General features: G+C 37.3%; 1 protein-coding gene across 1 annotated transcript in view; it reads right to left on the bottom strand.

Annotated features, from left to right (window-relative positions):
• Positions 1 to 25,545, bottom strand: part of MYO16 (myosin XVI) — a 277,468-nt gene that overhangs the window by 212,914 nt on the left and 39,009 nt on the right. Inside the window, exons 3-4 of the mRNA XM_058825534.1 lie at positions 19,989 to 20,059; positions 16,214 to 16,357 (exon numbers count right to left, since the gene is read on the bottom strand). Coding sequence (XP_058681517.1) covers positions 16,214 to 16,357; positions 19,989 to 20,059 — 215 coding nt within the window. The remainder of the gene's footprint in view (positions 1 to 16,213; positions 16,358 to 19,988; positions 20,060 to 25,545) is intronic.

Raw genomic sequence — 25,545 nt, forward strand, 5'->3', positions numbered from 1 at the left:
AATTCTAAAAGCATTGAAGAAATGCAAACAGGGACCTCATTAAGTCTGAAAATATTTTCTTCCTTTCTTTACAGAGCATCTCTTAGTAAAGTAACTACGACACAAACTCCATATCTATACATATAAATTCAGAAGTAAAATCTGTGGATTACAAATCTAACAACTGTTAGGTGCACTAACAAATGTTTCATGCATGCCTTACTTGGGCTTGTGTAGCTATAGAGAAAATGCAGGGAACAAATCCTCCTGCTCAGCTGATTTCCTCCATAGTAGGGAATCATATTGAGGTGTACTCATGAAAACAAAATCTCCCTTAATACAAATAGAAAAGCCTCTCACTTCCTTTTACATGGACTTGCAGAGGGCACAGCTCTGCAAACTGAGCTGACCCAGCACACCATTTACAGGACTTCTTCCATTACCTTGAATCAATGCTTAGATGCAGCAGGAATTTCCACCTCTCACACAGGAAAGGCTGCAATATTGCTGTCTGCAATATTTGCTCTATTTCAGGGCTTTCAACTTTGTAAGAGTTGCTACTGTCTATAAATCCATGCTTGTCACATTACCAAAACTTTTCTTTCACAGGGAGTAGGAACTGTCTGCCATCTGGATGAGCTTAACTTGTGATATAATAAAGGTCTGAATTCATTTTCAGCATGCCTGATCCCACCCACATCATAAAAACACAAACACAAAGCTCAATCCCTTATGTCTGTGACAACGCAGCCTACAGAATCAAAGCTGAATTCAGAGCTGTATAAGTGCCCTCCAGACATATAAAATAAACTAAAAAGGATAAAACACATATCTCCAAAAAAACACTCTCAATAAATCAGGAGAGAATGCAGCGCTGAAAATTTTATGCTAACACTTTTATGTAAATGCTAAAATAGATGCATTTTTATTAACACAAATTTATGTTATGCCACTATTACTCACTTATTTCTATCATAGGTACATGCTAAACCAGTTAAGGAATGATCATATAAATCTAGTTTGATATTCACTCATCCTTGTATAAGTAAAATATTTCAGCTGCACTGAGGATAAAATTTCTTTAATTCATGGCTCTTCTGGGTTCCATGTTACAAAAATGGGCACCAAAATCTGAATACACAACTTAACTGCTCATCAAAACAGACTTACTTTCCTGTTATAGTCTAGAAATTAAGATTTATGGGAGCATGCCAGTGTGCATAATGAACATCATAGTGTTCCAAAATTCCCAGGCGTGTATCTCTATGACATGCTGGGTAAAAGGGGATAGAAGTATGTGCCAATACAGTATCTGTTCATAAAAAAAACATCCTGTAGTTGTACATATAGGATCACCGATGCCTGCAAAAATCCCCAATTTTATTTGAAAATGTGCTTCTTGATTGTTGCATTACTCCACAAAATAGTAAAAAAGTAGTACTTTAAAATTGTCCAAGTTCCACTACCATTTTGGCAACCATTTAGTTCATGAATAAAGCATTTTCCTCCTTAAACTAATAGAATGTAGGCAATGTCAGTTCAGAGAAAAGATTTTCAGTAGAGTTAAAAAAAAAAAATAAAACAAGGCTGTCATGGCACATATTACAGATTGCTTGACAGGCATAGTCTGTTTGACTAATGCATGCAGAAGATAAAAGAATTAGCACTGATGACTGAAAATGAAAGACCAACATTTTCCCATCTGTTTGTGCACCATGGGGACTTAAATTCCGCCCATCAGCTGGAAGGCATGAAAAAGGCAAAGAAAATCCCACTCAGTTCCAGTGCTGAACACTTCTGAAAACACTCTAGAAGTGTAGCATGCTTGCAACAGCATCTTTCAAAGTAAAACACAACTAAGCACGCAGTTCCAAAATAAAAAGTTAAAACCTACTTATCCAGAAATGGTCAAATAAAAATAATGTACATTTCTCAAGTTACCACTATTGCCGTGTCCTAGAACTACAAAATTCATGAGGATTGGGGAACACTCTATTAATTCTAAAGGCATACAGATTTGTACTTGGATCTTAATCAGACAGCAAATTGTCTTTCATGGTGGTTCTTCAAATTCTGAATCCTAATACAAACCCCCAAGGTTTCTTGGAATTTAAGGTCTTAATTTCTAAGCTAAATATAATCTGATTTCCTTGACTTAGCTTTGCCTCAAGCAATTATTCTTATTTTCTCTCTTCTCCCACACAAATATCTGGAAACGCTGAGTACCATCCAGCTAGTTTGACTAGAATTGCAAGAACAAAGTTATTTTTGTTATATCCATTTCTGTTTCTTAACTTCCATACTTTATTCTGAAGTTTTTTAACAACTTCAACTGATCATTCTTAATGTCATGAAAATCTCCACCTCAAATGCATGACTGAATTTTGCCATACAATTTGAACACTAATTGCCTCAGCCTCAGTGTGTCTTCATATGTAATCACTGCTGGTTTTATATCTGTGAGGAAACAGGCCCTAAAACCAATACTTTTTCTCTTGCTTTTATTGGCTAGATGGGCATTCAGGCATGAGACAGTTTAGCCACAGTGTAGGGCAAATGAATCTACACTTTCTGGTGTGACAGGCCATGGGCAGGACACTTTCAGTTCTAGGGCTCTCACATAAGTACAAGTTTAAACATCCAATTCTCCAGTCTCTGCTCATATGCTTTATTCAAACAGAAATTACAGGAACCAATCTTACTCTCAAGATATGCACTTGTCTTCATACAATATCAATATTTCAATATTTTATCTGCCAAAAATTTTCCTTCCATTGAAAAAAAGAACAGTTACACTAAAGAGCAGCTAATGAAGAATTATATATTTATGATTTTCATCTCCAAAGCCAAGTATGACAAAAAAGAAAACAATAATGGTGTTTCTTTTTACTTTCCTACTTTATGAAGGCACCTCTTGGTTCAAAATACATGTTGCACATTTTCAGTAAGGGCTTCTCAGAAGAGAGACGAAAAGATGAAGCATTAGGGTATCAGAAGGTCTCTAAGAGCATGAAGACACTCCTTTTAGCTTAGTATGCAAAAAAAGAATTTTATTTTGAAAAATTACATGAATTCAATGTACCTGTTTGAATGTCACAAAAATAAGTTGATATACTTTTAACTCTTTTAAAACCATTTTATCTGAAAGTCTGAAAAAAAGAGAAAAATTTTCAGAATGTATTTTCTCACTGAAATTTTGTATTTTTATTGAAAGTGGAGGTAGACTAAAGAATTGAAGAAATTATAAAAAACTCAACTTGCATGTTATATATCACAAAAAAAGGTTCTTTTTGCCTGGAATAGCATTCTCATTCTGTTCTATTATTAAGACGCTGCAGCAAAAATCCAAAAGATCAGAATGAGGTCAAGAAAAGGATAGTTGAAGTACAGAAGGAGGGGTATTTGACTTGATATTGCCAGCACTCAAATTATTTGGCAAGAAAAGGGAATTAGAAAGGAAACTTCAAAGAGCATTGATGACTAAAGACTAAAATTTCCCCATCTGTTTCTGCACATGGGACCTGCAAACTTCCCATCAGTAGCAGAGCTTATGAAAAAAAAGAAATTATTCAAGCACTAAATGTCTCTGATAACAGTATAGAAGCACACTTTCTTCTAATTTTACTTTAATTGTAATTGTTAAAAATTATGACAGGCATACAGAAAAATGATCAGTTCCTGTCTTATATAATACTCCAGCAAAAGGTCACTTTTTGAAATTATTGCCTTTTATTTTTAGAACAAATAGAAAGAAAATCTCCTTCACAAAGCAGGGAATGAGCCTTTGGAATTGTATGTCAAAAAGTCTTTTAATCTGACACCACAGTTAGAGTTAAGAGTTACTTTATAGCCACTAAGCAAGACTGTAATTACATAAGGTCAAAAAAATCTCATACTTTAGGAATTAAAAAGATCATTCCCTGGGGTTAGCAAGAGCAGTCACCTGTGTACAAAGCTGGACAGTTAGCAAGGGACAGCTTTATTGTAGGCAAAATGGAGATAAGAAGCATCCTCTGATGATCCACTACTGTACTGATAAGTACAAATAAAATATGTGATAACAAGGTTCACGTTTGACTAGTACATTTCCTTACGAAGTTCTATGTGTTTGTATGTTTGTACATGTATATATGCATGCATATATATGGGAGAGTAGTCAGACACACACAAATAGATAGATAGATAGATAGATAGATAGACAGACAGACAGACAGACAGACAGACATATATATTTACACACACATACACTCCAAACAAAACTGCAGGAGAAAGTTCTGCCTGGCAGCTTCACTCAAAAGTGTTTCCACTCCTGGCACACCACAGAAGAGGGCAGAACAAAAAAAAAAAAAACAAAAAAACAACTACAGTATGGCTGCAAAGAAAGGAAGTTGATTTTGATGGCTCAGTACAGATTGAAAGTTGTTTTTTGAAGAGCTTGTAGTTAACATGTTCAGTGTAAATAACATAAATGTAGAAAATCTAACTAACCTTGAGGGGCAAACCTCAAGGCCCTGTTTAACCTGATGGTCTTCTCCTCAATCCTCACATTTTGGGGGAATTTTTCCCTTCCTGTCTATGCACACTGCCATATCCATGTCTATGTATTTATGTTACTGGGGAAATCCAGATGCTGAATGTTTTATATTTCGTTCTCCAGTCCATTTTAAGGTTACATGCACACATGTGTGTATGTGCATAGTGTGTATATATGTGTGTGTAGGTGTGTGCCTGTGTGTGTGTGTAAATTAAATACACTTGAACTGGCACAAATGAATAAATAGCACTACTTCAGGTGTGACATCAGATCTTACAATTTTATTAATGCAGAGAAAAAAGAGCCCACATTAACGTATATAGGCACTCAGAGTAAAAAGAAAGAAAATCTGTGTTACATGTCTCTGGTGTAAAAAGCAGGAGATTAAACAGCATGCAATAAACAGTAGCTGTGTACAGCATAGAGTTTCTGCAAAGATAAATGCATCATGCAAGGAAGTAAGAGTACAAAACTGCTATTTTAACTCAGTTAATTTGCATTCTTGTTATGAGAGATTAATTGTGTTGATTGATAACATCAACGTGTTCCCAAGTGTACAGGGAAGGGACTGTACAGCAGCTTAACCTGCACTCAGGGTGATGCTGTCTTGCTGGTTAGTAATTAAATCTAGATCTTCTAGAAACAAATCATCATGTGAAATACCAAACCAATTTAGGGAGTTTAGTATGCCAGCCACCTTAACACAAACCTGGCTTCTCAGAACATCAGCATATAATTAGAGAACTCACCAGAACAGCAGAAAATTCCATTATTTTCCTGTGCTTGGGTAATGAATAAAGTGCCGTAGACAAGAAAATCTTCCAGTCATAGTCAATAGTAACTTGCTGTGTGGGACTGCAGCAAGTTAGTCCCTAATATAGCTGTGGGGAAAATATGTGCTCCATGCCAGACTTTGAAATTGATTATATGAAAAGAAAAACATATACTTATAAATCCTAGCAATAGAAGTATAACCACAGCTAACATTTATATATTAACCAAACATAAGACTCCAGGTCTATTTGCAATAATTGGTCTCTGTGGATTATTATATATATATATTTGGAAAAATAATGAAACTTTACACAAAATTGAAATAAATACTTCAAAGAAATAATGGTGTGCCATCCAAGGACTTGTCTATATGTTTTATCAGACATATTTTTTCCTCATGTCCATAAAGTGTAATATTAGCAGTCAATGTTGAAGTAATAGGCATTAATCTATCAACTGCCTATCACCTTGCAAATAAACAATTGTCCATCCCTTACAATTATCTGGTCTTCATTCCAGAAAATAAATTTTTCCACCTCCCAGTACTGTCATAATTTTAAGGAACATCCTTCTTCTCAAAGAATGCAAGTTGGCAATCTTGCAGTATTCACTAATTCAACAAATACTTTCCATTATTTAACGTTTGGAAAAAATAATATTTAGTGTGTTTTAAAAATTTACGATATATCACAGTTTCTAATGGGAGTAATTTGAAATTTAAGAAAAGGCTGATTTCATAAACTTCAACTTCAAATAGCTGAAGATACAGCTGTCATTTAGAAATAATTTAAAGGCTAGTTTTCTCCTGTGCTTTCATAAGCTGGCTTTTATACATTTTCAAACATCTCTTTAGCCTTTCATCCTTACAAGCAGCAACCACATCTTGCTCAAACTCATTATCAAACCAGAAAAAAATAAAGTACATCCAACTTTCCATTATTTTTCTTTTCATGGCTTTAACTCCTACACTTCACTATCCAACCCAGTCTCATTACTTTATATTGTTCTATACTGAACTGAATTACCTAGTTTTTCCACACATAGTCCACATCAATTATTCTAGATTTGGAAAATCAATGCTTTTGCTCCACCTTTGCTATTCTAACTGAAAAGTCTTCAAACTCATGTGCAAACCTGAGTCTCTTAATGACCTTCGTGCCACCTCATTTATTAGCCCCACTAACCCTGCACTGTTACAATTTACCTAAACCATCTGCTTTCAATGTATAAGCCAGCTTTTCCTGCAGCAGTTTTCTTTCCAATGACTTTGCACATCAATCTTTATGGCGGCATATCAAGGTAAGTTGTCCTTGAACTTTTGATAAATTGTATCAGCGCTGCAATTTCCCCTACTGGCTCACTCACAAATTCAAGAATTCATGGACGTTCATCTGGTGGCTCTTTTTTCACTGGTTCATGCTCCCAAGCCCTTCTAAATTATGCATTACAAACTATGCCATAGTAATATTTCATTCCAGTATTTCTGAAATGAAAACACATAAAAAGCCATATACAGCTGGGAGGAGGCGGCTGGTTTGAGTGGTTTGGGAATTTTTTTTAGCATTCAGGGAGAGCTCTTATTGAAATAAATAATATATTAAATAATATAATAAAATATTTTTTACTTTATTCATGAATGGTGCAAACTTTTAAAAATTATTATTATATTTTTAATGAGAAAAATTTGGTTGAATACTTCATTAAAAAAAATGTTTAAATCCTAATGACATGGTGATTCAAGGTCTGGTTCTAAGTTCAGATTGCTTCAATACTTGATGTCAAAATCTGTCACAGTTGGAAAACATTGCTCACAAAGATATATATCTAAATTAAAGAAGTGCATTGTTGTCATGATTACTAAATTATACTGGCTTTCCAATCCTACATACAAATTAAACACATGCTTTTTATTTAAATTTGGCTAGGAAATTTCCATCTTCCCTGATGACAGTATTTCCTAGCATTTTAAAAAATAATAAAACATTCTTCTTCCCACTGAAAATCCAGAATTCTGGTTTTTAAATAGTAAGTACTTCTGAGGAACACAATTAATTACTGACCTAAATGCCATTCTCAGCTTGTTTCAAGAGACTAAACATCTAGCTTTTCTGGCCTTGGATATTCTTTTCTTGAGGAAAAAAAAAAGGCTTTTTCTTTTTCCTTTGATTTCATGCTATTTAACCATTATGTATTTTGCTTTTGAATATGTGGAAACAGTATTGAAAAAAACAAACAGAAATATTTCAAATGCTTGAAAAATTGTATGTTTGCCCAGTACTTAACTTTTCTTTCTGAATTGTGTTCTTCCATGAATTTTTCTCCTGGCTCTTTTTGGGCTACAGAAATTTAGCATAGTCTGACAGGCATCAAAAATCTACTATATAACTTTACTTGTTATTTATTTTTCACAATATTATGTTTTTAATATCCTCTGTATGTTACTTTATTGTCTTAAGAACACAATGAGAATAATTATATCCACACCTTCTGAACAGCTGTTCATGAGGAAATAAAATACTAGAATGGATCTCCTGAAGCATCACTTTGGTAATGCAGGTAACACATAACACATAATCTCATTGATGACTTTAAGATCAATTTTAAAGCCAATTAGGGATCAGGTTTGGGGTTTTTTAATCCCTATTACTCCTGCATGGAATGCTGCTTTCCAACATATGTCTCCTAGCATTAAGAATGCTTAGTTTCATTCTGTCTTAACTTTATTGTTGGACACCTTTGCAATCACTTGCTTTCATGCTAGCAATAACTTCAGGTTTTAAAAGCTTCTTCTTACTTCTTCCTCTATCCTGATAAATTTACAGAAATTTTTATAACCTCCCTGATTTGATTTTTTTAAGTACAACATATTATTTTTACTCCCGTTTCTTAAGATAAGCTTTTTACTCCCTTGCTTATCCTTGCAGGTTTCCTTGGTACAATTTCCCACTCCTGAAAGTGGCTGTAGATAGCAAACTGCAGGCTGTCATTACTTGGACAGCAGCAAAACCACTCTTCCCTTTCTCCTGGCAACATCATTCTGACAAATCCAAGAATCTGGTTTTCCCCAGCTGCAGTTACATGTTTGCAGCAAACAATTGTCTTAAAATTGACTGAAGCTCTGAGGTCTTTTTCCAGATTTCCAGCTGATGGTTCTTGAGAATATCACAGAAATGTCTGTTGCTCAGAGCATGACCTTGTGTTTGTACACTGAAATTTCAAGCCATTTTAATTACTTAAGTTGTCAAAGATACCTTAGGATTTCTCTGTGACATTAGAATCCTCACCCCAATAGAGAAGACATTGCAGCATTGTCTTCAACATATTTCATTATCATACCTCTATTTTTCTTCTCAAGGTTATTGCTGAAAACTCTAAATTAAATAATGTCACAGGACCAATCCTAATGAAACCTCAGCAACTCTCAGGCCCATTTCTCTATTAATAGCTAGGCTGTTGTCTTGTTATCAAGTTCTTCACTACCAAGCAGCTTTTCACCTCTGCAATTTAACTAAGAGTTTTCCTCAATTCCCCAGCTACTCTATGAGCAGCTCTCAGAATAATTATGTCAGTGATTCAAGTAGAGGCCACTTGGCATGAAGAATGAATTTCACCTTCTACAAACATCCCCCCGTGGTGGAACATCCCCAGACCATCTTCTTCATAGCACAAAAGTATGCTTACTGAAGATCAAAGCCAGATGTTGATTTTCATTATTTTGTCATTCCTTGATCCTCTTTCTCTGGGGAAAAAGGGAATATGAATGAAGTTGATCCAAAATTCCCCATTTTTGTGCTTGTTGTCCATCTCTCAGCATACTTTTTCCTGATCTGCTCCAGCCAAAACTAGGGTTGATATTTTTTCCAGCAGGTCTAACTCTCTTTTACCTCCAGGAGCTTTTGTTTTCTGGAAATGCTCTAAGAACTCAAGTATACAGATCTGCTACTTAATAGCCATAGTCTGTGTCCTAAGTCTCATCCCCAACCACAAATGTTTTCCACCTGAACAGAGGAGGGAGAATGAAAGGGGTGGAGGGACGAAGGGAGGCAGAGAGGGAAAGTGTCTCTGTTTGTGGGTGAGATTTTTAGACATCAAAGGAGTATTTACAGACTTTTACATCATACTTTCTGTGTCTACTTCCCATGTAAAAAGGCTTTGATTTCTGCCATGATTTAATGGCTTTTATACAGTGAACTGCAGATTCTATTTCACTGGCTATTTCTCCTGTCAACTGAAGTTCAATGCTACATCTTTTCTCTTTATATTATTCTCATTTCTTCTCTAGGCTATCTCATTACTTTCATGACAGTGCTCAAAGTTAAATGCTTTGACCATTTTGCTGTATCCAGTTAAGTTCCTGTTCTTATGTCTCCTTAAATAACCACCTTTAGTGCTGCATGACTAGCTAGCTTCATCACTTTTTGCCAGCCTTTATGGAGAAGGACTAATATTTCTACAGTTTCCCATGAGTGTTGCCATCTGGTGTTCAGCAACTCATTAAAAGGCATCACCTAGATTAGTTAATTAGTGGCCTTCATCTAGGTTAATTTTATGTTATCTCAGCTAGGAATGATGAAAGGCTATAAGCCAGTAGTACACACTCTCTGGAAGTTCCCTCCTACACTTCTCACACATTCACCAGCCTCTGCAAACTGAGTGAATTCAAATAGATACCCACAGCTTTCACAGAAAAAATGCTATTTAAATTTCCTTACTACAAATATTGGTAACAATATATTCCGCCTCTAGGAATACAGAAGAATCATTTTTCTTTTGGGCTACATGATCATTTATACTGTAAACTGTTAGCCACTGTCTCCTCATGACCTCTAACCACTCTTCATTCTTTCCCCTTCCCTGCTTCCTCCCATATTGACTCAAAGGAGGAAGTCATACTGAGCAAGATTGAGTGGGAGGGCAGACTTGCTCCCTCTGAGGAAGTAATTGTTTCTGGAACTATGAAATAGAAAGACCTTTCTTTAAGTTTAAAGATAATGGCATTTTGATAATTCATCCCTGCTTGCTAACACAGCCTGACTCAGTTGCAAAGAACAAGGGCAAAATAACTATGTAACTGCTGCCTGATTACATGACTTCAGATATGTGCCATTCTCAACTGCATGGGGGAGCAGAAAACAGAGTTACAGCCCCACAAAGACTTCCTTTCTGCTCCCACCAGGAAGTCAGTTCATGTAATTTTTTTTTCCAGTACAAATATATCTGGTTTTGGAAAGGGGATTTTACACCAAAATCAAAAGTGGATTACACATACAGTGGATAGTATTATCTACCTGACATTGCTCATCTATTCTTGCTGTAAATCTAATGAATGATTTTATGGTAACTCCTTTTTGCACACTGCCAAGCACAGATTTCCCTAAGTTCTTAAATAGGGGAGTGAAAAAATACTCAGCCTCTTTTTTTATTTTTTTTTTTAATTTTTACTTTTAGCCTTCTTTGCCAGATTTGCATTTTGTGCTTCAATTCTAGGTTTCAAAAAGTACACGACGAAACATTTAATTAGTTAGCAGACAGAAGGTACACTTACTTTTCCTGGTAAGGTCAGTTAAAAAAAATGTTTTAAGAATGTTCTGAGGATGTAGTACTGCTCTCTGCTTTTCTAATTAATTAAGTGCCAGGTTTATCACAGTAATGCTATCAGTTCTATGAAAGAATAAATAATAAGTCTCTACTGTGCCACATATTGTACAAACACCAAAATACCACCTCCACCTTCCTAGTTTCATTTGAAAGATCTGCCTTGAAGATGGTGAAACTCTAACATTCATGTTGCCCACTAAAAGGTGTCTCCTGAACATAGTAAAATGAAGTGAAGTACACTATAAAAACACAATCTCATCAACTTTCTCTGCTGCTCTCAACCTCAGGTCAGTCCACATCAAAAGATTTCATGATTCTTTGGGAGTGCAAGGAAGGAAAAACCACCCTCAAAACCAAAATCAAAGTACAGTAGAAAAGAAAAATCATAGTTATCAACCTGTAATGTGTGAGCCAAACTGTACAGCTTCATAATGATTACCTGTGCTATGCTCTGAAATTAGTGTAATAAATAGCAAGTCATAAAGAAGCCTGTGGTTTGCAACACAGCCACAGTTATCTTGAAAAAAGAACCAAATGTAGGAGCTCAATATGACTGTGAACCAGCGCTGATCCTCTAAAACACAGAATTCATGATGAAAAATAATGAAGAGTAAACAAAAATAATAAAAAAACCAAAGTATAAGGTTCTAAAAAGTGGTATTTTTAACTACCTACCCTACTGCCTGAGTAGCCAAGGTTAATATACAAAACTGCAACAGTATCAATGTTTATTCCACCACATGTGTGCAGTTTCTGGCTGGGATTGAGTAATTTTCCTCCCAGTACCCAGCGTGTGTTTTGGATTTGTGTTGAAGTGGGTGTTGATAACCCCGGGATGTTTTAACTATTGCTGAGCAGCACTCACACAGATCCAAGGCCATTTCTGTTCCTCACCCCACCGCTGCAGGCTGGGAGTGCAAAGGAGCCGGGACAGCTGGCCCCAGCCCTTCAGAGGGATATCCCACACCATATGGCCTCATGCTCAGCACATAAAGCCAGGGAAAGGAGGAGGGTGCTCAGAGTGATGGCATTTGTCTTCCCACTGACTGTTACATGTGGTGGAGCCATCTCAGCTTCCCTGGAGATGGCTGAACACCTGCCTGCTGATAGGACAGCGTGAGTCAATTTTTCTTTTGCTTTGCTTATGTGCGCAGCTTTTGCTTTCCCTATTAAACTGCCTTTATCTCAACCCACTTTTTCCCCTTGTGATCCTGACCTGGGGCGAGTGATCGAGAAACTGTGTGGGGCTGAGCTGTCATGACAAGAAGGTAGTTTGAACAGTGCACAAGTAAAGTGAAGGCTACCCACTCTTATGTACCAGTTAAAAGTATTTGAAGCTAAAAATTGTTTTTTGTGGAGGAACACTTAGACTGCAAGAGATGGGTACAAGTTTAAAGCTGTAGCCATTTAAAGGACAGTGAGATGATTAAACACCTGCTACAGCTAACAAAGCAGGAGCAGCAGCTAATATGCTGGTGCTTAGACATTCTGCAACTCTGGTACCATGGGACAAAGAACTAACGTAAAAATCTTGGCTAGTGTTTCAATTCAATATAGAACAAGTGTAGGGATTAATTAAAAATACAATGTTGCAATGCACCCAAAATGACAAAAAGACCACACCCCCACCAGACAGAACTGCTGTCAGCGCATCCACTCTTGAGCCTTCAAAAGGCAGTGAGACAAAACAGAGCAGATCCCTCCAATAAATCTGATTGCTCTTCACACTCTTAAGAAATTTTATGCGGGCACAAATGTGTATAAGCCTACACGTCTTTGTTCTTAAATAAAAGACACTTCAGCATTCTCTTAACCTGCAACAGGAGCCTCTTTCACCCAAAATCCACAAGGAGCAATTCCCTGTGCCACAGGGAGAGCACACAACGCTGCTGGGACCGAGCAGTGACTGATGAAGGTGACCTGTCCCCCATCATTGCCCATGGATCACCTCTGATCCCTGCACACACCAGCGGCACCCCAGGCCAAGCTCCTCACTGACCGACTGTTCTGCCCAGCACACACGGGCTGGCTCTCCTGGCTGCTCAGTCCAGGGCCCCCCTCCCCTGCTAACAGCTCCAACACTGAGGAGACATAAATACATCCCTGGAAAGCTGTGCCACCCAGGGTAAAATGTTGGGAACTATGGAAAGAAATAGCTTCAAGCATTTCATTCTGCATCCATTTCAAAACCAGTATCTACAATTCCAATAGCCTTGCAGCAGGACACGACAGATTACCACATAGCAAACAGCTACAGCCCCTCCTAGTTTGCAGTGAATGAGCTTGGATTTTGTCATTGCTATCCACCAGAGCAAAGAAATTGTGAGTCACCACAGTTTAGGTGATGAATAACAAGTCACTGCATTCATCTGAGTCTCTTGTCTCAGCCAGAGAAAAATGAAGACCACTAAAAGTGGGGTGAAGTCAGAAACTGGGGGTGTTTAAGCAAATCTTCTTTGATAGCCTTCTGGGATCTACATAGGCTTTTTTTTCCTACTTTCCCCTCAAGAAATGTTTTCCCCTCAAGAAATGTTTTAAGTTCAGTGGAGCAAATCTCCACTGGCTTCTGTGACAGTTCTCCAGAAATCTGAATTGAGCAATTAAAGGATCATGCTGTTACATTTTAAATCACATCTTTAAAACAGAAAATATGGTGTTGTCTGGGCTATAAATTCAGTCCAGAAGAAATATTTATTTAAAAGTAATTCCTGAGGTTACAAGAAGTATTATTTTTTCTTCCAATGAAAAACTGGCATAATAGAAGCTGACTGTAGCTCATATTGGCATTATCAAGGTTCATGATACACATTAGACATGGTCCATGAAACACTAACCTCAAGGCAAAGTAATTTCTAATATGAATTGCTCACGCAAAGGCAATTCAGAATTGTGAAAAATAAGTCTCTCCAACCTCAATTTTCATCTTCACATTGTCAAATATTATCAAAGAGAGCATTAATGTGATGTTTCAAAACCTAGAGTTTACCGAAGAATATTTTCCTTCCTCTGCCATCTCTTTAAAAATCTTTAAATCACAAAAGTTTAAAACCTTTATTTTGAATCTAGAAGGGAGAGTCTAAAGATATTATTTATCTAGTCAAGGAAACTCTGCCTTTAGAAGTTCTGACCCCCTAAATGTGGGCAGATTTACTGGAAGTTATCAGAAATAATATGGACAATTCAAACTTTATCTGCAAAAATCCACGTGTACCTCTGTTTATTGGAATTTTAATGTATTAGGTAACCAAGTTATCAGAAAATAATTAGAACCTTCAGATGAAGGCAGCTTGTAACAAACAGGGACCAAGTCAAAAACATTCAAATGATAGGCACAAGAAAATTATTTTGGATATAATCCTGTACAGCAACACTTGAAGCTTAATTAGATTGAGCTTCTTGAAAAAATGGTCAAGGAAAATTTTACAAATGCCCTCTATAACCTAAACTGTTCCCATTGATGACAACAGCACTGTAATCAGAATTTCTGAAAAATCCCCCCATTACAAGAGTTTCTCCACAGTACAAGAGCTTTTTATAAATAATCTGCTCTGTTCTAGTTTGTTTATCACTCTAGGAGTACATGCAGAATGCAAAGGATACATAGGCTTCAGAGATATCTACACTGGACAGATTGAGGTAATACAAGAGATAAAACATGACTGGAAATTTTATCCTTTATTTGCCAGGAGTAATGACAATGTTCAAAACCAGATGTATCTGATCTTTTTTTGTTGTTTTGGTTTGTTGGTTTTTTGGGTTTTTTTTACTGTGCAGGTTGCCCAGTGAGTTTGTGGACTTTCCATCCTTGAAGATTTGGGCAGGCTGGTGTGCCTAGCTCTTGTCTAGCAGAGGGAATGGACTAAATAATCTCCCAAAGAGATTTCATGAAATGTATTATCAAGTATACAGTTTAAAAATATATCTCTCTTACCTTTACATGTAACAATGAAATAGAATTATAAGCATGACAAGAAACTCTGACCTTGCAATGACCTATTTAAAACAAAAACATTTAAAAACTCTATAAACAGACTAAAAAGCTTTAAGTCAGACTGTGAACTGTTTCTGCACTACTGTTTTAAAGAGCAAGATCACATTAACTGAGAGAAAGAGCTGCATTATTACCATTACATAAAACTAGAGGTATTGGTCCTAGGAAAGGAAGCACAAAACATAACCAGAGAATCATTTAGGTTGGAAAGGGCATTTCAGATCATCGAGTCCAACCATAAACACATCACAGCCAATTCCACCACTAAACCATGTCCACATTTGTCACATCTGCACACCTTTTCAATACTTCCAGGGGTGTTGACTCTGCCACTTCTATAGGCAGCCTATTCCAATGTTGACTACTATTTCAGCACAGAAAGTTTTTCCAAGTATGCAATCTAAACTTCTCCTGGTGCAACTTGAGGCCATTTCTTCTTGTCCTGTTGCTTGCTACCTGGCAGGAGAGGCCAACCCCCACCTTGCTACAGCCTTCTTTCAGGTTTTCTCTGGGCCTTTTCTCCATCCTGTACAACCCCAACTCTCTCAGTTGCTCCTCATAGGACTTGTGCTCCAGACCCTTCCCCAGCTCCATTACTCTTCCCTGGATTCTCTCCAGCCCCTCAGTGTCTTCCTTGTAGTGAGGGGCCCAAACCTGAACACAGAATTTGAGGTGTGGCCTCACCAACGCCGAGTACAGGAGGACAATCACTGTCCTGGTCCTGCTGGCCACACTACTGCTGATACAGGCCAGGATGCCTTTGGCCTTCTTGGCCACCTGGCACACTGCTGCTCTTGAAAAAGGCTGAATGCCAAATGTATTACTCTATTGTGCAAAATGAGCATTAAAATGTCAGTTGTTTATATAAATATTGAATTTGTCTCATTTTGACCATGCCCACAAACATTTTGTTTATGACTTTTAACACTTTTTAGATACTGAGTGTAAGTGAGCCAATACTTGCTTTTCAGAGGAAGCTTTTAATAAGATTGTCTGAAAAGCGAATCCTTAACAGAAAGTGACAAGGAGAAAAGAGAAGAAATTCTCTGAATATCCCATTTGGGACTGAGTGCTTATCAGAGATATAAGCTCGGGACCACAGAGGAGAAATAGGAGACACTTGACATTGATGTTTGCAATTTATTCTCATTGAAGTCCTAAAAAAGCCTTCTAAAATTCCTGAGCACCAATGCAATGTCAAGAAAAACCAAACACTGTACATGTTTCACTGATATGATTAGCAGCAATATGTTACATTCACACAGCAGTTTCAGACCTTAGGGTGCTCCATTCTGTCTCCTTCTCAAGCCCACAATGCATTGGCTTGCTTTACTTACTAGTAGCAGTAGCAGGACAATATCAGGATTATCACAGGCACAGGCTACATGCATTGATGTCCAAAAATCCTCATCTTGATGATTTATATTCACTCCTCTGTCAATTAGAATTTCTGCAGCAAATGCATTATCATAGCGAGCACACTGGAAGAAAAACAGAGCAGATTAGGGATGGTGTTTTCCTCGGTGTACAACTAAATTTGTTGCACACGATTTAAATTGGGCAGATGACACATTGTAGTTAAGCTACTGTGTTTGTAGGGAACAGCAGCTGAGGAATCTATAGAAATAATTGTGTGGAGATTTCCAGTTCCACGTGCATGGCTCACAGAATCCCCTATTTCCTTATGAAATCTGCTGAATCTACTATAAGGATGAGGCTTTTTTCCTGTTTAATACTGCCATTCCAAATCAGTGCACAGGCATCTGTGCAGGATCATGAGTAGTGGTATCTAAGTATATGTGCGCCCACACATACATATGTCCATGCATACATGAATTTCTGCCTTTTATGCAGTTCAGAGTAATATACACCCCTCTTCATACCTCACTTCTATTTCCAATCCACTAACTATACTGATTCCTGTCTGAATCTCTTTGCCAGATGAATACTCTGCACACTGAGAGTGTTATTGTGGGATGGAGGGATGCAGGTGTGTGTACATGCATGCATGTGTGCATGTTTCTATACCTTGGTCATGGTCACAATTTTGGTAGAGAAGAAGAAAATAGCCTAGAAATTGTGTTGACCTTACTCCTCTGTCATATCTATGACTTTTTATGCATAAGGTTATGGATAATACCTTTAAAGGCAATCAGGGCACCTCAAGTTAAGATCCTGACTCTGGCCTCACATACAGTCTCAGTAACTCTTTAGAGAAGGAACCCATCTCTTTCCCCATGGGGGAGAGGTGATGGGGAGACTAATTTTAATCTGGCATGGAAGCCAGGATACAAAAGGAAGTGAGGAAGAAGGAAAAGTGTGACTGGATTTTACTGTCAAGATATAGTTGAGATCTTCAGCAGGGTGCTGCAGCTGCATGTACCCCTGCAATCATAAATATAGATAACCCAGAAGATTAATATTAAATTCTATCAGGATAAAAACCAGTCCCACCTAAATGATTTCCAAATACACCAACCATTAAATTATAGAACAGAAATTAAATTCTGATGTATTTCTTTTAGCTCGTGTAACTTATCCAGCAGCTCTAGTAACAGTTTTGTTTTGTTGCATTGGTATCATTCATTGTATCAGTACAACTGAAATTGATGTGTTCTGTGCTGAAATGTAACAAATCAGAGGTAAGACATTTTATATTGCAGATCAGCATAATGTAACACCAACCACATTTTCAAGACATTGTTAAGCAAAAAAGAAAAAAACCACCACCAAAAAAAAACCCCAAAACCAACCAGTTCTAGAGATGACAGGTATCACTGAGCCATTTTGTGTATTAATAATAGACACAGAGCCTTTGGTGATTAGTGGCAGCTATGATTTGTTGCTGCTCCTTGATTCTTGTTTAATAGATTTTGTGAAATAATTGTCCAAGCTCAGTTAAGGCTCCAGAATAAAACTGTGACACCCATACTTTGTTATAAGGGTGGGAGTGTGTGACTGCCTGTGTGAAGTGACCTGACACCATGTGCTTTGCACTGCACAGGCAGCTCAGGCACCTACTCCCTTTTTATTGTACTTCTCCTCTCATGGAACCTAAAGAGAGTTCAGTGAATATTTCTGAAGTACCCACAGCTTGCCTAGATTAAACCATATTGGGATACTCTCTACACAGACAAAACCAGAACCTTTATCAAGTGTCACATTTGGTTTTTTTTTTAGAATAATATCACATTTTGATATGAAAAAAGAAAAACGGAATTTTATAAAGAATCAGATTTTAAGAAGAATGTCAAGATATATATATATATATTTTCCACCCATTCTGACACAAAAACATTTAGCCTACAAGTGGAAAGAATAAATACCAAGCTCCCCTTTGGACCAAGCAATCTCACAGTTGTAAAACTAACACTTAAAATGGATCTGAGTGGGCTTTAAGAATATAACACAGGTGCATGTTAATTAATAGTTTCAATTCTTGCTGAAAAATAAATTTGGCTTATCTTGTTTCCCTGTATCATGATTCTCCTCTCCTGTCTGTACTGCTCCCAAATCAGGGTCAAATCCAAATTTCATTGAATTCAGGTTTGCCTCTATCTCCAGTAGGATGAACATTCCTGTAAATTAATTATGAGTGCTTGCAAGTACCTCTGACTAAACTCAGGCAGTAGGTTACACATGGCTCTCTAATGCAAATTTCTTATTGCAAAAAGCTTTCCTTTCTTTGGAAGCATATGTGTGCCTGTGAAGCAGCAGGCACCAGTTGAGAGATGATGATTGTGACAGTGAATTTGGGTGTGATGCAGATCAAGAAACCTAAAAAGGCACAGCTCAGCTGCAGATTTTATCAGCAGTTAAAAACTGTTCATCAGCTAAACTAGATAAAGCAACTTAAAATCCCTGAAGATGAATTTTTCTGTCTTTTATTTCAAAATGCCTGACACTTATGTCAAATCACCCACACTGAAGATAAAGATTGTCTCCTAGGGCTTTTGGAATGGTGTAAGATTAGGGATGCCTCTGTTTTGGGAATCCCAAAAATAACATTTCATTTCAAGTGCATTTTTAAAGAGTGGTTGAGCATTTTTACAGCAGACAAATAGCTGGAGAAAAGATAATTAAAATTTTCTCTCTTCCAAATCAGTACTGCACTTTCCCTTTACTTTGGCCTCTATTTCCTAAAGTCCTTGGTTAAATAGCATGGCTGTGGAGGATGGAAAACAAAGACAAATTACATAACAAAAATGCTGTATCTTGCAAGACCATGGCCACAGGTGTACTGGAGTCCGGTAATATTACAGGGGCTCTTTCTCATCAAGAGCTTTTGCACATAGTATGTATTTTGCACACATACTATGAGAAATGTAATCCAACTGTTATAAAATGAAACACTCTCCCAGCAGACTTTTCGTTACTTTGCTCAGTTGCATTTCTTTCAGCCACAGTGTGCAGCAAAGTTGGATCCAAGTGTCTTAAAATAGTTTCAAAGAGAGCATGTCTGCAACTGAAGCATCACAGACCAGGATGATAAGATGCAGGAATTATTTATGAGTTTTTCTACTGGCTTCAGCAATGCCAAAATTCTACTCCTATGGTATTTTCTGTTTGCCTGTCATGTCCTTACCTCTTGTTTTTACTTTCATTAGTATATACAAACTGTTTTTCTTTTATCTTCTTGTTACTTAATCTGAATTGCTATGCAAATAATGATAAATTAAATGTAGATAATGTGTTAAATATCCACACGTAGGAAACTGGTGCAAGAAAGTATTACAAAAAAAAAAAAGGAAAAATGCTAAATCATGGGTTTTTTTTCATACTGGACCTGTGAACCTTTGAGCCATATAATTCTGTATTTGGAATCAAGCAGTCTTTCCTTTGCTGTTTCTTGCTGCACAGATAATTTATAAATAAAACAATTCTCCTTTGTTAGCTACCATTCTACCACTATGACATGATCCATTCTTTTGTAAGCAATTTGAAAATGACCATTTATTTAAAATGAATAGCTGGACGTAATCACAGCCATGGTAGAGCTCAATACAGATTAAATAAAACTGCTAAGCCTTTCTTTTTTGGATGAAAATCTGCCACTCAGTTTCCCACCTTGTTTATCGACAGTCACTAACAATAATCTTCAATCACTCTTACCAGATGGAGCAAGGAGCCTCCTGAGGAAAGAAGCATGTGAGGATCAGCACCATCCTTCAACAGTCGTAGCACTGAAATATCAAAGAAAAGAGGAACAAGAGTTAATATATCTAATATAACGGCAGTACACTTAATTCTGAACTCTTAATAGGCTGATTCTTAATAATCTCCATCAGGGGATTTAATAATACATTAAAATCTCTTATGCAACTGCAAAACTATCTTGTCAGCATTTGCAATCTCACCTGTTTTAATAGCTAAGCCTGTAAAGCAAAAGACCTTTGATAATGAACAGTAAATATCAACAGTACCAAGGACTTTTCAAGTGTACAGATGAGCCTGTCAGTTTTGTACATATGAGAGGGGAGGGCTGGAGGAAAGAGTCATGTCAAGGTCACAATCGCCTTAGTTTATTTGGGAGCAAAATCACAGTTAACTGCTTCTACTTTACTTTTTAAAGATCCCATGCAATATACTGGCTTTTTCAGTAAATACTTGAAACTAGTATTCATAACTAAGAGCACTCAAAATTAATCATCATACCAAAGCTAAATGATCTGCACTCAGTTTAACCTTTCCAGTGCATTGTCAGATCACTGATGCAGCATAATCTTTAAAGCGATATTTGGAGCCACACTCTACTCTGAGTTACATGTATCAAACCCCTTTGAAATGAAAACAGGCTTATAGGTGCGGGCAAACCCACAGCCCTTCACATTGGTGCTCATTCAAGTGTGTAAATTCAGCACTTTTCCCCATAGTCTTTATTGCCTTTATAACCTTTTCAGTCTGAATCAAAGCACTGACTAACTCACAGTGCTCATTCCTTGAGCAGACCTGCCCAGCAGCAATGCCTGGCAGAACCTGGGGACTCCACACCAGCACTGCAACCCTGCCTTCAGCAAAATGGCATGAAAAACCCTTTTAAAAGGCCTCTCTCCATGAGAATGGCTGCCAATATTATTTCCTGAGTAGGAGCACAGGTGGCCCTGTCTTCATCATCTGGAAATCTTGAGCTTAATTCCTAGTTAAGATCTGGGATGGACTTGTGCAAGCAAAGGCAAAGAAATTTTAAGTCGTGAATGGCTTCCACTGAGATGTCTGTCCTACAGGAAGGACAGAGATTTGTCTCAAGGCTCTTCTGTGAATCTGTCAACAGTCTCATGACCACCACCTCTTTCCTTTCTATACATTTTCTGTATCTGTTTTCTTTCTCCCAAGGATATATTGAAATTCCATCATACTGAAGCACACACTTGTCGTCATCCAAAAAGGCCATTAAAAACAGAGGCTCAGAAGTAAGAACCTTTTTTTTTAATACCTAAATTTCTGACCAAATATGGAGATACTCTCTCTACTTCAGGTTTAAAGTGAGTAAAGACTTATAAATCCTCCTTCCTTAAATAGGCATGCAACTACATCTTCCTCAAGGATTAATATTTCTAATATCCCTATGTTACGCCATTTCTTTAGTAGGGCAGAAAGTATTATTTCCATATCACAGAATATTTCTTAAGGCTCTGAAAAGAATTTCATTCTCCCAATCCCATCAGAATTTCACCTGAAGAAATTAGCACTCCAAAGTGTTCCCTTTCCTCCATCCCCTGTTTTCCAGGGAAAAAAAAAAATCACACATCATGTGGTGGCAGGGCAAGCACACTGTGGGTTAGTGGCAGAAGTCTTATATTGAATAGGACTGATATGAAACAGCATCCTCAGTCTGTGTTTCTGCTGGGATGCTGTTTGTGTTTCCATCCTCAGTCTGTGTTTCTGCTGTTTCTGCTGGATGGGATAAGACAGGTAAGGCGTTAACCAAAGGAGTCTGTTCCTTTCCCCCATTCACTAAGGAACTTACACACCTTTACCTCTGGCTAAATAACACCAGCAAAAATCAAATGTGGAATTTCTTGTTGAGTTACTGAGATGAACTCCATCATTTTGAGCCTTGGGATCACCAAAAGAGGCTTTAGGATAGGCTCTTCTATGCAAAGACAGAGGATGAAAACTTCTCTCTTTTGGCAGAAGGAGGACACATGGAAAGTCAGTGGGTTGGGAAACTGCATTTCTAACAGTATTACACAAGAATTTCATCTGGAGCCTAAAATAGTAACCAAGAGACAGAAAGAAACTCTAGCTACTCAGGTATTAAAAATATGGGCAATTTTTTGGATATCTTCCTCCCTCCAACGTCCAAAGACTTGGTTCTCATAGAGAAGCTGTGCAAAGTAATGCCTTTCCAGATCCATTTTGGAACTCCTTGCAGTTGAAACCAAAAGAACATCAGACCATTTCTAGATCTGAGTTTGAAATCCATTAGAATTAATTGGTTTGTCTTGATTTTTTTTCCTAGCAGCAGAAATGCAGACCAAGATTACAGCATAAAGAATTAATATGTTAACTCTGATCTTCAAATAGAGTATTAACTAATTGTGACCATAAACAAGTTACTGAGTCAAATACAAAAACATTAGAGAATGTGGATAAAAGATTAGTAGCTTTTTTTCTTTTTTTTGGGTCTGGTGCCTTTTCCTCGTTATTGCTTGATCAGTTCTTCACGAAATTCCCATCACACAGACTAGCAGGGCAAGATATGCGAACTCTCCTTTCAGCTGGGCAAAAGTTTGTGTCTTAAATCAGGATTATGTGCTACATGCCCCTGTATTTAAAAATAAGTAAAAGAAATACATACTTTCCTTGAATTTATCCCCTTTGCAAAACACAATTAAAAAAGAAAATCAAGAAAAGAAGATCACAAAAACAAATCCCCTTCCTACTAGACAACTCAGATCATTTACTTAAGTCTTGTTCATATTGTCCTTTTGATAGAACTACTACCTAGAAGTAGTTAGATAGTAAATATACTAGCTGCTGCTAGTAGTTTGGGATTTAATGCCCTAATGAGGACAGAAAGTAATATAAAACTCTATTAAAGAAACGCTGAATATCTCTTAATTAATGCAATTTTAAGGAAACTTCCACAAGACTTTATTTTAAAACTTGTTTTACTTGCAATCTTTCATGTAAGGAAAGTTTACAGGAAAGATGAAAAGCTGAGACTAAAAACTGGCTTAAAAGCAGGAAGCTGACATTTACCTAGAAAAAAAAATCAACCATCAACCCCAGAGTAAAAAACTTTCAGCAAACTCTGAAGCCCTTCTTGTGTGTGTATAAACAGTTCCATCCATTCTTTGACATCTTTTAGAATTGACACACAAAATTATTTACAACTTAGAATTTCATACCTAATTTCACATCTAATAAAGATGTTTTAAAAGCATTGGATGCATTGAAGTCTCATCAGAAAAGAAAGGTAATAATCAATGGAGCTTTTTACGTATCCTCAATGTTGTAATTTTAACAAAATTATTCCAGAGAGCTGAATACCTTTTCACTTGCCATTGATTTTATTGACTAGATTATGACATATAATATAGCCTTACAATGCAGTACAGTCATTACTGCTGTGCTGTTACCACGCACAGGTCTTGTACTAACTTTGCCTGTGGAAATAGGGCTGTAAGGCTTTACTTTCTCTGGGCTTGTCTTGGCTTGCTTTGAGCTTTTAGTTGTTATAGCAACTGGTTGATGACAAGGTGACAATAACCTAACAGAGTTTTGTTTAGCTTTTTTGTAACTGTGGTGCATAATGCATTAAGAATTTTGATATACATGGCAGCAACCAGCATTTACACTGCACTGTGGTTATAATCCAGCTATGCTGGCATAAAGAGGTATCTGTGACTTTATGTCTGCTGCAGACAAAAGGAATACTGATCTGAAGTTACAGATCAGAATTTCAGAGCCTGAAAGGTGAATGAATTCAGAGGGCTCAGGGCTATCAGTATCTCACCAGGGATCTGCTACTGATGGCAACACAAACTTGGGCATTGGGCACTCTTGCATTCACAGCAAACTCAGCTTTAGAAGTAACAGAACAGACAAAAATAAAGGCACCTAACATATGTAAAACCTAACATTTGGTCATCTATTGTACTCTATATAGAGTACCAGTGTATGGTCCTATTAACAGTTCCTCTGGGGAATAGCAGCCACCAAGTGTAGACTTTGTTTCTGTTAACATCTATTTTTGCTCTCTTTAGTTTAGCAGGAATAACTCCATCTGGAAAGCTTTACTTGTTCATGATGTGCATAAACATGACTTACTGCTGCAGAAGCATAGCTAAAATGCTGCTGATTCTGGAATGGACTGTCACATTCTCCTCCTATCCCAGGCTGCATGTTTTTGTCACTTGGCACACAGCAAAGATTAGTTTCTCAGCTAGACCAAGGATCAGGGAACATGGCACTGGGTGATGGGTATGAACAGGGAGAATGGTGTAGCCACCACTTTCCATCAACAGCTGAGAGAAGTTTGGGCATAAACTGACCATGAAATTGAATCACAACAGAAGTGATACTGAAAGATGTAATAGCATCCTTCCACTCCATCCTCCACTAGTCAAGAGTAAGTTTTTCCCATTATTTCAGTCAGATATTTGGCCCACAGATGGTATCTTATACTCTGTACAGATTAATCACAGAATCCTCTCCACATTCATACCTCTTTAGTTCTCTTTTCTCACTCCTCAGCAGTCACTCTATACTTTTTAGCTTGTACCAAAGGTGTTTATGAGAAACCTGCTACACAATTCAGCTACATGTGAGAACACATGAATCCTAGTCTCTGGTAATTTCTTAATCATAGCATCAAATGAAATAATGCAAGATGTCATAAATGTTTGGTTAATGTAGTAGAAAAAATATTTTCCTCTTGCCTTTGCTATGAGTAGTTAAAAATAAAGTTTTTTAATCCAAGTACCAGTATTAGTAATTTTATAATTCTTTTATGGTGTCTTGTTTACCTAACAAGGACATTTGCTATCACTAGTGCAATGTCTCAGGCTTTCCTTCAGAGCAAGCTTATCAGTTGACAGTGTTTATTCAGAGCAGTCATGCCCTTAATGAGCTTTGCAAACAACTGATTTGTAACCCTATTGCTTTTTACATGAAATACATTCAGAACTCATTAGCAACATCTGTCAGACTTGTTCAGATCTCCTAATTTTCAGGAGAACTCTTGGAAATAAATTCCCATCTTTGCTGCACAAAGATTAAAGGCAGCAAACCATAAACAAAATATTCACATTTGGGCAGATAAGTGTGCCATTCACAGACTTCAGAAACTAAGAGAGGGAAATTACTCTTTCCATACTGGTGAAATTTGAGAGTGCTAACCTTGCATATCCATGCTATAATTCCCACTGCTAGAACAGAGCACTGCTAAGGACAGGGCTGACATTTCCATCCTTCCTGTCGGAGTTCCCCCAGTTGATAATTGTTTTTTCAGGTAGCCAGGAATCATAACACCATGACCCCAAAGCAAATGGGTCATTGATTCTCTTCTGAAATTAAAAGCATGTGGTGAAACATCAGGCTGCTTTCTGTGCTCCACTGGACAAATATTACCTTTAAAAGAAACAAACCAAGCCACCAATGAAAGAGACTGACCAAGGCAGTCCTAGAGCCCATCTCAGCATCTCTCCCAGCTTTAATGCCA

Source organism: Ammospiza caudacuta, chromosome 2, assembly GCF_027887145.1.
Source record: "Ammospiza caudacuta isolate bAmmCau1 chromosome 2, bAmmCau1.pri, whole genome shotgun sequence".
Classification (NCBI taxonomy): domain Eukaryota; kingdom Metazoa; phylum Chordata; class Aves; order Passeriformes; family Passerellidae; genus Ammospiza; species Ammospiza caudacuta.